Source organism: Pteronotus mesoamericanus, unplaced genomic scaffold (genome assembly GCF_021234165.1).
Source record: "Pteronotus mesoamericanus isolate MK-2021 breed Mesoamerican mustached bat unplaced genomic scaffold, CSHL_Meso_final contig_20, whole genome shotgun sequence".
NCBI classification, from domain to species: Eukaryota; Metazoa; Chordata; class Mammalia; order Chiroptera; family Mormoopidae; genus Pteronotus; species Pteronotus mesoamericanus.
This window is the reverse complement of record NW_026555085.1, coordinates 36,699,373-36,711,779: the sequence shown is the minus strand read 5'-3', so window position 1 is coordinate 36,711,779 and position 12,407 is coordinate 36,699,373. Positions and strand designations below refer to the sequence as shown.

General features: G+C 39.2%; 1 protein-coding gene across 2 annotated transcripts in view; it reads left to right on the top strand.

The window, feature by feature from the left end:
* FILIP1 (filamin A interacting protein 1) overlaps positions 1 to 12,407 on the top strand; it is a 180,181-nt gene that overhangs the window by 156,983 nt on the left and 10,791 nt on the right. Inside the window, exons 5-6 of one of the 2 annotated variants that reach the window (XM_054569635.1) lie at positions 3,531 to 6,336; positions 9,185 to 9,242. In XM_054569635.1, the coding sequence (XP_054425610.1) occupies positions 3,531 to 6,336; positions 9,185 to 9,242 (2,864 nt within the window). Of the gene's footprint in view, positions 1 to 3,530; positions 6,337 to 9,184; positions 9,409 to 12,407 lie in introns of both variants that reach the window. The other variant, XM_054569634.1, reaches the window with a different exon arrangement.

The window sequence follows — 12,407 nt, the reverse complement described above, 5'->3', positions numbered from 1 at the left end:
AATTATAACTGTTAGGATGGGAATCTATGAAAAGATCTAACTTAGGTTGGTCAGGGAAGGCTTCCTGGAGGAAGGGACATTTAAATGAGACTTGAAGGATAAAAATCAGCCAGGTGTTTTCTAGTGTGTGAGTCCAAGTGAAAGGAGGAACAGGGAGGAAATACTAACCAGAAGGCATGGCATATGGAAGGAATGTTAGCAGCTTAGATAACTGGATAGATTGATTTGAGATGAACCTGCTAAGGTAATCAGGAATCAGATTGTGCTGGGCCATATTATAAATTTCATGCCTTGCCCTGGCTGGTGTGGGTCAGTGGGTTGAGTGCTGCCTTGTGAACTAGGGGGTCGCCGGTTTGATTCCCAGTTGGGGCATATGCCTGGGTTGCAGGCCGGATCCTCGGATCCCCGGTAGGGGGCATGTGAGAGGTGACCACACATTGATGTTTCTCTCCTTCTCTTTCTTCCTTCCCCTCTCTCTACAAATAAATAAATAAAATTAAAAATAAATAAATTTCATGTCTCTATTCTTAGAGCAATAGGGCGCCATGGAAAGCCAGGGAGTGACATATTTGCATTTGGGTGAGAGATGATAATAAAGCTAAAAGTACACTCACTTTAGGCTGACATTGTTGTAGGTACTTTTTGTATATTAACTGATATGCACTTCACACAAACCCTGTGAATCAGATGGTATTTGGGTGCCCAATTTATCACTGAGAAAACTGAGGTATACAGAAGTATTATATAACTTGTCCAAGATCATACAGCCAACAAATGGCAATGCCAAGATTGTGAGGATAGCATTCAGGAAGCTGTTGCAGAATTATCAGCAGAAGAGGCTTAGGGCTTGGCCTGGAGTAATGTAGTTGGGAGACATTAGGATAATAGGTTAAGATCTATATGAACTGTAACGTTCATAGGATTTATCTTCAAAGCACTACACTTCTGGTTGGTATACTTTTCTGTTTTTCTTATTTTATTATGGTAAGAACAATTAACATGAGATCTACCCTCTTAACTAAATTCTCAGTGTACAAAAGAGTATTGTTAACTGTTGCCTGCTATACTTTTCTACTTAACTGTTTTGCTTTTGCCTCAGTTTTTTACTAATACTAATACTACTTTCTCATCTTTTTTTCATATCTGTTAGAGATTTTATTATTTGCAATAATTCAGACCCAAAGCATTGGAGTAATTTTTCTCTCTCTTTCACGTCCTCCTAGTGAGTAAGCAGTCACAAAGCCCAAGCCAAGTTACCTCTTGCAAAGGTAACATTTCATTTCACGGTTCATTTCATCCTTCCCATCCTTAATGCCCTGCCTGTAGAAATTTGGGTACAGATCTATTTACAAGAACACTATTGGCAGGCTGTCGCAACTGAGCCATCCAAATTTACTGTGGTCCTGGATCTAACTCTCACCTGTACCAACAAGGAAACTGGATTTGGGGAGAATGCAGAGAATGGGTTATGTACTGTTGTTAGGCCCTATAAACTAAGAGAGGGGAATGGTTTAGGATGTGGTAGAAGAAGGAAGGAGAGACAGCTTAATGGAGTTAGAAAAAGAGAAATAATCACAGCTAGGACCTGAAAAATGCAGTTTTCTGAAAGCCAAATTCCTATGACGGTTATGTTCTAGCTCAAAGGATTTCCTACCGATCAGAAAGCTTTCTACTTTTCCTTGGCAGAAACATCAGGGCCCCAGGTTCTACTCTTAAAGACAGGAAGGATAATGATATAAAAATTCTTACAGATTAAAATTTGAAAACATCCCCTGAAGTCTCTCCTACTCTATAGTTCCAAGATATTATTTCAGCTGTTTTGACTCCAAGTAAAAAAGAAGATGATCAACAAAATGCCCGTTTGTACATGTAACAACCACGTTTAGTGAAGCCATTTCAGTATTGCTCACGCAAGTCCATAGGATTTAAAAGCATCTTCTTCTCCTATTCTAGGAATAAAGTCATAATGTGTTTTGTAAATAATACGTTTACTTAATAGATACTTATACACAAGCATATGTTTTATAAAAAATAAATTCCATTTAAAAAATCTTCATGACATCATCAGAACCATTTCTATATCTGACACTGGATTTAATTATAAAGAATTCCTATGTGTATGTTCAGTCTTTTCCTACACAATGCAATGTGAGACTATTAACTTCTATGTATTTTGGCTAACAGCCTAGTCATAAATATGAAATAAATCACTCAGAATAAAAAAGGTACAAAATATATTAAAAGGAAAATGTACTTAAGTAAATACATGTTAGTGGTTGTTTATAATTTGCCTCTCTTGTAAACGTAAATTACTAAAATGTGTTCCTATAATCATGGTAAATATGACTTTTATTTTAACTTTTTTATGGGTAGTTAAAAATAACTTAAAGATTGATGCACATTAACTGACTAACATAAGGATGGTAAAGAGGTACTCTGGCACCTTTATATTTCTAGTTTTTGAAGCCAAACATAAGGTGGAGAGTGGGTAGGACAGGGGAGAATAATGGGAGAAAAATGGGGAAAACTGTAATTGAATAATAAAAAAAAAATGAGGACAGAGGGGAAAAAAAGCCAAACAAATACAACAGAGAAAATGCATTTCATACATGTGAAACATAATCATTTCTGTGGCTGCCACATTTTTTGCATTATAGCAATTCACATTTTCTACCTAACCTATTCTCTATTTTAAAAAATCATTTAAATCAGAAAACTGAGGCAAAATCCTGTGCCAGTTCTGGCGTTAACTAAACTCAGTTTGTGTAGATCAGCATTCTATCAGAAAGCTCGTCTTGCTTTGTCCTTATCAGGTGATAGTAGCATATGAAATGAGAGCATCTGAAGGTTCTTCTTTTCTGGGTCTACACATTTCTTTCTTGAAGTCATGTGATACAGAGGCAAGGAGCCAGAATTCTGGAACCGTGCTGTCTGAGTTTGAATCCCAGTTCTGCCACTTGCTGACAGTGTGACCTGTGGCAGGTGCCATGTCTCGTTTTCCTCATGGGATGATACTAGCACTACATGTCTCATAGGATTGCTATGAGGATAAAATAATTCCCAGTGCCTAGAATACAGAAAACACTCTATACATAGTTGTGTATTGTACAACTTAAGTTTTATTCAATGGTCATGTTATTGAAGTATAATACATATGCAGAAAGGAACTCATAAGTGGTCGGCTTACAGAAATTTTATAAGTGGAACAATCCTGTGTAAACAACACATAAATCATGAAAGGGAAACCGGTACCTCTTCATGCCCACTTCTAGTTACTACCCCTCTCTAAGGGTAACTAATATACTGACTTCTGGTTAGTTTTGTTAATGGTTATTTGTTAAACCTTGATATTGCAGCAATTGATGAGACATTGTAATAGCATCTTACTTTTTATTTAATATCTAAGATAACCCTATTTTCTGATTAATCTTCTGATATTTACAATAGTAAATATAATACATATAAATAGAATATGTAAAGTATAATATATAATAATAAAATATAATATTTTAATGTATTTTGTTTTATAGATTGAAAAAGCTCCTTGAACAAGAAAAGGCTTACCAAGCCCGCAAAGAAAAGGAAAATGCTAAGAGGCTCAATAAACTAAGAGATGAGCTTGTGAAACTGAAATCCTTTGCACTCATGCTGGTGGATGAAAGACAAATGCATATTGAGCAACTTGGCCTGCAAAGCCAGAAAGTACAAGACCTTACTCAGAAACTGAGGGAAGAAGAAGAAAAACTCAAAGCCATTACTTCCAAATCCAAAGAGGACAGGCAGAAATTGCTGAAGTTAGAAGTGGATTTTGAAAGCAAGGCTTCGAGGTTTTCCCAAGAGCATGAAGAGATGAATGCTAAGTTGGCTAATCAAGAGTCTCACAACAGGCAACTTAGACTCAAACTGGTTGGCTTAACTCAAAGAATCGAGGAGCTAGAAGAGACCAACAAAAATCTGCAAAAGGCAGAGGAAGAACTTCAGGAATTAAGAGATAAAATTGCCAAAGGGGAATGTGGCAACTCCAGCCTCATGGCAGAAGTGGAAAATCTCAGGAAGCGTGTGCTTGAAATGGAGGGTAAAGATGAGGAGATCACTAAAACTGAATCCCAGTGCAGGGAATTGAGGAAGAAGTTGCAAGAGGAAGAACATCATAGTAGGGAGCTCAAACTTGAAGTTGAGAAGTTACAAAAGAGAATGTCCGAACTGGAGAAATTGGAAGAAGCATTTAGCAAGAGTAAATCTGAATGCACCCAGCTACACTTAAATCTGGAGAAAGAAAAGAACTTAACCAAAGACCTGCTAAATGAACTGGAGGTGGTCAAGCGTCGAGTTAAAGAGCTGGAATGTTCTGAAAGTAGATTGGAAAAGGCTGAATTAAGCCTAAAAGATGATCTTACAAAGTTGAAGTCATTTACTGTGATGCTGGTTGATGAAAGGAAAAACATGATGGAAAAAATAAAGCAAGAAGAGAGAAAAGTGGATGGACTCAATAAAAATTTTAAGGTGGAACAAGGAAAGGTTATGGATGTAACTGAGAAACTAATCGAAGAAAGTAAGAAGCTTTTAAAACTGAAATCTGAAATGGAGGAAAAAGTATATAATTTGACAAAAGAGAGGGACGAGTTAATAGGCAAACTGAAAAGTGAAGAAGAAAAATCATCTGAATTAAGCTGCAGTGTTGACTTATTAAAGAAGAGACTTGATGGGATAGAGGAAGTGGAAAGAGAAATAACAAGAGGAAGGTCTCGAAAAGGACCTGAACTCACCTGCCCAGAAGATAACAAGATTAAGGAACTAACACTTGAAATTGAGAGACTGAAGAAACGTCTCCAACAACTGGAGGTGGTCGAAGGGGATTTGATGAAGACGGAAGATGAGTATGATCAGCTGGAGCAGAAGTTTAGAACAGAGCAGGATAAGGCTAATTTCCTCTCTCAGCAACTGGAGGAGATTAAGCACCAAATTGCCAAGAATAAAGCAATAGAGAAAGGTGAGGCCGTGAGCCAGGAAGCTGAGCTGAGACACAGATTTCGGTTGGAAGAAGCTAAAAGTCGAGACTTAAAAGCCGAAGTGCAAGCTCTTAAAGAGAAGATTCATGAATTAATGAACAAAGAAGATCAGCTTTCTCAGCTCCAAGTGGATTATTCTGTCCTTCAACAAAGATTTATGGAAGAAGAAAATAAGAACAAAAACATGGGACAGGAGGTCTTCAATCTGACCAAAGAGTTGGAGCTTTCTAAGCGTTACAGCCGAGCTCTGAGACCCAGCATGAATGGGAGAAGAATGGTAGATATTCCTGTGACCTCAACTGGAGTCCAGACTGATGCTGTCAGCAGTGACGCGACAGAGGAGGAAACACCAGCAGTATTTATACGGAAATCCTTCCAAGAAGAAAATCATATCATGAGTAATCTTCGACAGGTGGGATTGAAAAAACCCATGGAACGATCCTCTGTCCTAGACAGGTACCCTCCAGCAGCCAATGAGCTCACTATGCGAAAGTCGTGGATTCCATGGATGAGAAAAAGGGAAAATGGGCCCTCAATCATTCAAGAGAAAGGGCCGCGAACAAGTTCCAGTCCAGGGCACCCAGGAGAGCTGGTTCTTTCACCAAAACAGGGCCAGCCCCTGCATATTCGAGTGACACCAGATCATGAGAACAGCACTGCAACTTTGGAGATAACAAGCCCGACATCTGAAGAATTTTTCTCTAGTACCACTGTCATTCCTACATTAGGGAATCAGAAACCAAGGATAACCATTATTCCATCACCAAATATTATGTCCCAAAAACAGAAAAGTGGAGATAGTACCCTTGGCACAGAACGAGCCATGTCCCCAGTCACAATTACCACATATTCCAGAGAGAAAACCCCAGACAGCGGAAGAGGTGCATTTGCGGACAGGCCCACATCCCCCATTCAGATAATGACAGTGTCTACATCAGCTGCCCCCGCTGAGATCGCAGTCCCTCCTGACTCCCAGGAAATGCCCATGGGAAGGACTGTCCTCAAAGTCACCCCAGAAAAACAGACTGTTCCAACTCCTGTACGGAAATACAACTCCAATGCCAATATCATAACCACAGAAGACAATAAAATTCACATTCATTTAGGTTCTCAGTTTAAGCGATCCCCTGGGACTTCAGCAGAAGGAGCAAGTCCGGTTATTACCGTCCGACCTGTCAACGTGACAGCTGAAAAGGAGGTTTCCACTGGCACTGTCCTTCGCTCTCCCAGGAACCATCTCTCCTCACGACCTGGTGCAAACAAAGTGACAAGCACTATCACCATAACACCAGTCACAACCTCATCTACTCGAGGAACCCAGTCAGTGGTGAGTAGAAGAGGTTCAAAGTGCAGGCTGAGGGAGGAGTAAGAAGTGAACAGTGAGAATAACCCAACGCCCAAAATAAAAGGAAAGCAATTGCCTCTCGCTCCACCTGAACCCATTAGGAGATGTTTCCTAGACAACTATCTACATTAAGAAATGAAAATAAAAAGTGGCCTAATATTTTAATAAATTGAGCTAATTTTGACAGAAAGATTTTTTTCATGTAAATTTTGGAGACCCCCAAAATAATTGTAAAGATGGCCTCTTTGTAATGTTAGCATGTAGTGATAATGTTTAAAATTTGATTTTATGTTTAAAATAATTTTAAAAATGGAGACTGGGGAAATGGTCAATATGCAAGACAAATTAAAACTGTTCCTGGGTTATACTTCTATAACCTAAAATATTCAATATGTGATTATGTATGACCATAGTCATACTTTATTCCAAAAAATGAGATGAAAAGATTTTAATATTAAAATATTAAAAACTTTTTTAAAAGTAAAAAAAGTGAGTTATAGCTCTAAATACTATATTAACAGTAGCTTGTAGAAGTCAGGTGCTTGATATATATTTTTAATAACCAGCTAGAAGGTTAAATGAATGATAATAAAAAATCATGTCCAAAGTACAAAAGCCAGAACTTAAAAATAAATTCTATTTTTCAAACTGCTTCCAGCGATTGTCTTCATTTATTGGGGATAAATTAATGAATGAAATTATAGAGAATCATGTGCTATTCAGATATTAATTTAAATAAACAGACTAGAAATTATGATTCCTAAACTCTGAACAAATTCTGCAGCATATATTGGAAACTCTTAAGAAAGCTTATTTATTTAAATATAGAAACTGTGGCTTATTTTCCCATATCTTCAATATAATTTACTTTCAATTCTTTATGTACAAATGTAGACTACTCAAGACAGCCAGTCTTCAAAATGTGAATTAGTAACAGCTTTGCCAGAAAAGCTTTTCCTTATTGGCTCTATAGGAGCCAAATAGCATTCAGAACCTCTCACTCTTCTCAAATGGTTCAATACTGCTTTTTAGGCAGAGCATAGCTTAAATTTTTTATAAAAAGACAGTGGGGGTGTCAATTGTTGTAATAAAGAGCAGATCACTCTGCTGAAACATTTTATTCCCATTTTAAGGGTCAGATCAAGATAGCTTTACCTTCTGTAGCAACCTTAATGACTACTGATTAAACCCCATACACAAATAGGATTTAAAAACAGCTAAGATTTCTCAGGCCTGAGTAATTGCCCACCTGCTTCAGGTATATCTGATCCCATTAAATTAAGGACAACAAAAAGTTTGGGACACCCTTCTCAGAAATCAAATAGTGAGGCTAGTTTATTTGTGCATGTATTCATTGAAGTATTGAATTTACTGAGTAGTAGCTACACTTTAGCCACTGGATCAGGAGCTGACTAAAACGGGAACCTTTAGAAGTTCTCATCTTAGTGAGACAGTCCCGAATGGAACTTACTTAGTGGTTTCATGATAGGAATTTCAACAAAGGAACCACCAGAGAAGGCTTCCCAGAGAAGGAGGTTTTCACAGGTGAGGAGAGATTTTCAAGAAGGAAGAGGGAAGGAGCATCTAGAGAGAACAGTGTGTGCAAAGGTATGGCAATGTGGAGGAGCCTGGCATGTCTAGGGGAGGGTGAGCAGTCCCACTATGCTGCAGCATTTGGGCGTGGAGACAAAACGCAAGAGCAGAAAATGGAGAGGCAAACTGGGGGCAGGTATGAAGAGTGCATGTCTTATGAAATTGGCATTTACTCTCATGGAGTATATAAGGGGTATTGAAAGCGTAAGGATGATTTTAAAAACATTACATTATTTATGTTTTAGAAAGATATGTCTATAAAACCGTTTAAAAGATAAATTGGAGGGGACAGAGGCTGAGAACAGAGATACTGTTGCAATTCTTTAGGCCAGAGATGGTGTAGGCTTGAAGTACAGTAGTGAAAATGAGATATGTTGAAGACAGAATCAAAGATTTCATGACAAATTGAGTACGGAGGGTGGCTCCGAGGTTTCTGGCTTGGATGGATGGGTGGATAGGATGAGAAACAGAGAGGGGCTACTGTTTGGGGGAGAAGGTAAGTAATGTTTGGGGCATGTTATACTTGAGATTCCTCAGGAACACTGGAAATGTTTAGCTAGTAGTTGGAAACATGGATCTGTATGTAAGGAGAGCATTGAAGGCTTGAGGTCTGAAACTTGTCAACACATCAGGTGATAACTGAGGTGATTCTCAGCATGAAAGCAAAAAATTAAAGGAGGGCTGAGAATGGAATATGGTGATGCCCACATTTAGCAAGCAGGCAAGCTTGAACAAGGAGCCTAACCATCAAGAGATTAAAAAGCAGTTGCAGCCACAGGATGTGATGGGTGAGACTCGAGTAAGAAATTACAGTAAGAGCTTTAGGAGTGCTTCAGAAAAGAGGGTGTGGTTGTCGGTGACAATAATAAATGAGAAAAGTCTGGGTCCTGAGGAGAACTGGCTACCTAAAGAAAGTGGAGATAACTGGGGGGACAGCAGGAATAAAACGGCCTGAGTGAACACCAAGTGGCCTGTATTTCGTCTGTGAAATAGGAGGCAAGGTCCTCTTCAGTAAGGGTAGAGGAAGTAGGGTAGGAGCTTGAGAAGGGAAGGAAGTTTGGCAGAGGAGAAAGGGATGCAATCAGAATAGATTAGATAATGACTTAAAGGTTCTAATGATAATTTTACCCAGGGAGGGGTCGTCTGTGGCGAGAGGCCTGCTAACGTTCAAACTGACGGCATATCCAGGGGGAAACTCACCACCATCTCCCTTGTGTTTCTGTGTTTTCTCTTACAGTCAGGACAAGACGGGTCATCCCAGCGGCCTACGCCCACCCGCATTCCTATGTCAAAAGGTATGAAAGCAGGAAAGCCAGTAGTGGCAGCCCCAGGAGCAGGAAATCTGACCAAATTCGAGCCTCGAGCTGAGACTCAGTCTATGAAAATAGAGCTGAAGAAATCTGCAGCCGGCAGCGCTACCTCTCTTGGAGGGGGGAAGGGCTGAGGGCAGTGGCTGAGGGGGTATGTCGTGCGGACGCTACTGCTGCAGTGAAAACAAACCTTCGTCTGTTCTTGCCAACTCTTTACATGTACTAATTTAAGTTTTGAATATCTTGTTTATAAAGTAATCTACTAATAGCCTTGTGTCCTTCCCATTTTGTGAAATTGTTTTGATGCTGGGGAACAGAACTAATCAGCAAAACTACTGTTTGCCGTGAGTGTGGTCGAGGAACCTGGGCCTGAGACAGGGCCTGACGGGCAGTGCCCGTTTTGCTTCTAGGAAATGGACCCATCAATTAACCCACCTGAACCTCGGTTTCTTTGTCACTGAGCTATGGGGAGCTGGATAACATCCTCTCCAAAGCCAGCTCCCATATTTCCTAATTGTAAATTAAATGTAATAAACCTTGTTCCACAATAATTGATTTTTCAAAAATTCTATTATGAAATAGGAAGTACTTTAACAATTGTCATTTACCTCTATCAAATCCCAAATTTGCTCCATGTGCTGGAAGAAACATCTAGTTATCACAGGGCCTGGACCTCCAAAGTCTTGCAAAAACAAAAGCCTCTGAAATGATTTCAGGAAATAATTTGAATGTGAAATAAAATGGAAATGAAATATGGAATCCTAAAGCAGAGTTTTACTTATTTGTGCGTTTCTTTGTGTATTGTAGAGGTTTTGGCCATCTCCAAAACATTCCCAGAATTTCATAGACAATTTTAGAACCGCTAATGTCAGACTCATGCTCTATTCAAGTGTGCAATTGATTTAGATCACGGGGCAGTTTGAATAGAGCTGCCAAATGGCCCCATATTGCTCAACAGAGGTTGTAATGGATAGGAAATAGCAGAAAGTAAATTCTGATACGTTAATGCCAAGAAAAAAAATGACATCATGCATAGCTTAATTGAATCGAAATATTTTCCTTAGTTAACTGTGAACTTCACTAGCAAGTAAAAAACCAGCTCATGACTGTGTGTGTGTGTGTGTGCGCGCGCGTGCGTGTGCCATAGAGAAGTGTATCATTATTCCTGTCAGTTTTACTTGTGTTTCTATCATTTTCATTAATTTTGAGCATGTTTTAATGAGCATGAAACAGTGTGTGAGTGCAAAATGCCAAGTGTTTTTATGAGGAGACTAACCATGTTAAAGAGAACACTGCTTCACAGCCAAATAACCACAAATGAGCTCAAGGCTAATAACCTGTAGCATAGCATATGAGGTCTTATGTAGGAGCACCTTTGTCAAGATTTCTGAGTCAATGGGGTGAACTTTACAAAAATACGATAACTGCAAAGTTACAGGTTATTTTTCCACTTTTGAATTGTGAGGGATCCAAAATTATCTGGATATTCCCTGCTCTTGATATTTGGGAAAAAGAAAATTAAATATCTATATGATTAGTTTTTAGCCCATGATTAATCATGCTTCCTGATAAATAGACCCTTCTCTAAGTTCTTTCCATACTGATTTTTTACGCCTTGCAGAACTTAGACTTAAATTATATATGATGGTACTAGATGCCTCACAGTGTTTACATTCACTTTAATCAGATCGCTGCTGTCTATCGCTCATCAGTTCTTAGCATATGTCTTTAAAAATATTGAGCAACCATGATAGACGTGCCCTAATAGTGGGGTTTCAAGATAGGAGAGGCTAAGAATGAAGATTTTATAAAATATGACTGTAAGCAAGTTTAAACAAGAAATCTCTCCATTTCAAATACTTGTTTTTTTAAAGGGAATCCACCCCCCGCCCCCGACCCGGCCACCGCCACTTTGGAAAGTGGACACAGTCCTTTTCAAAAACAAGGGCATTCTCTGGCATTTAGGGTATTTGGGGTTACTGTACCATAATATACTGTACTTAAGCAAATGAAGGTGCCAAAAGTATGAAACACTGCATTCCTTTTGAACTTACCTGCCATTCTTCAGTGACTTTTATTGTATTCTTATTGTCACTGTTGCTATTTTTGCTTTTACCTGCTCACACCATGCTTACGTCATTTCTGCCTGGAAGTCCATACCATCTGCAGGGAGAGTGCTCCGAACGGCTTGACAGTGCACGTACAGTATGTTTATACATCTGGACCCTGGAACTGAGCCACCTACAAAGTACAACTACTAAGAAAACTTGGCAGAACAACACATATTCACTTTTCAGAAATGATAAAGAGCAACCGCCATGGCAGCTTTTCTTTGTAATTTTAGAACCAACTCTACATTTATTGGATAGCTTTGTTCTAAACCACATATTAGAAATGAAATCCACTGGGGATAGGAGGTGGAGGATTAAATGCACTCCAACTCCAGCTTCCATTTGTGAGTATAATGTTTTTAAGATGCAGTTTAATGTGCTTTCATAAGAATGAATGAGATTAAAAGGTTAGTCTTTTCCTTGTCCTGGAACATAGCGTTGTGTGGTAAAATGAAAAGGGTCTGACCAGGACGGCTGTGAATCGCTGCTGCTCAGGTCCCACCCTGGGGAGCAGAGGGGAGGGGATGGGGTACCACTTCCACAGATTTCAATGAGATGGTGCCCCCACCCCCCACAAAAATGACATGCAGGGTACCATCTGCACAGCTACGCAGGAGGCCCTGATCTTCCCCCTCCTGAAATAATCTTTATGTGCTGACCATTTTAGAACACTCAGATGGTGGCCATTTAGCATGTGTGATTTTGGAAGTGTCATTCAGTTGTTACTGGCATTTTTATGAGATTTTCAGTGAGGACAAGTTAATGGATAACCACTGGTCTCTCTAGAGATTTTTGTCATCTTCAATAAGGGTATGGTGTTACCAGATCTCTTACTTGAATATTTTCAAGAAGAGAGTGAAGGAATAGCTTTGATGTGTTGAGTGGGAAGAGCATAATTTCAGGGAAATGAAACCATCTTCAAGAATGTAAAGTGTAACAGAGATTTAAATTTCTCATTCCCTTGAAGTTTCAGAACACTGGGGAAAGGGTAAGGCTTACCTGATTGGAAAGTCCTGGGGACACTAGATAGGAAGAGCAC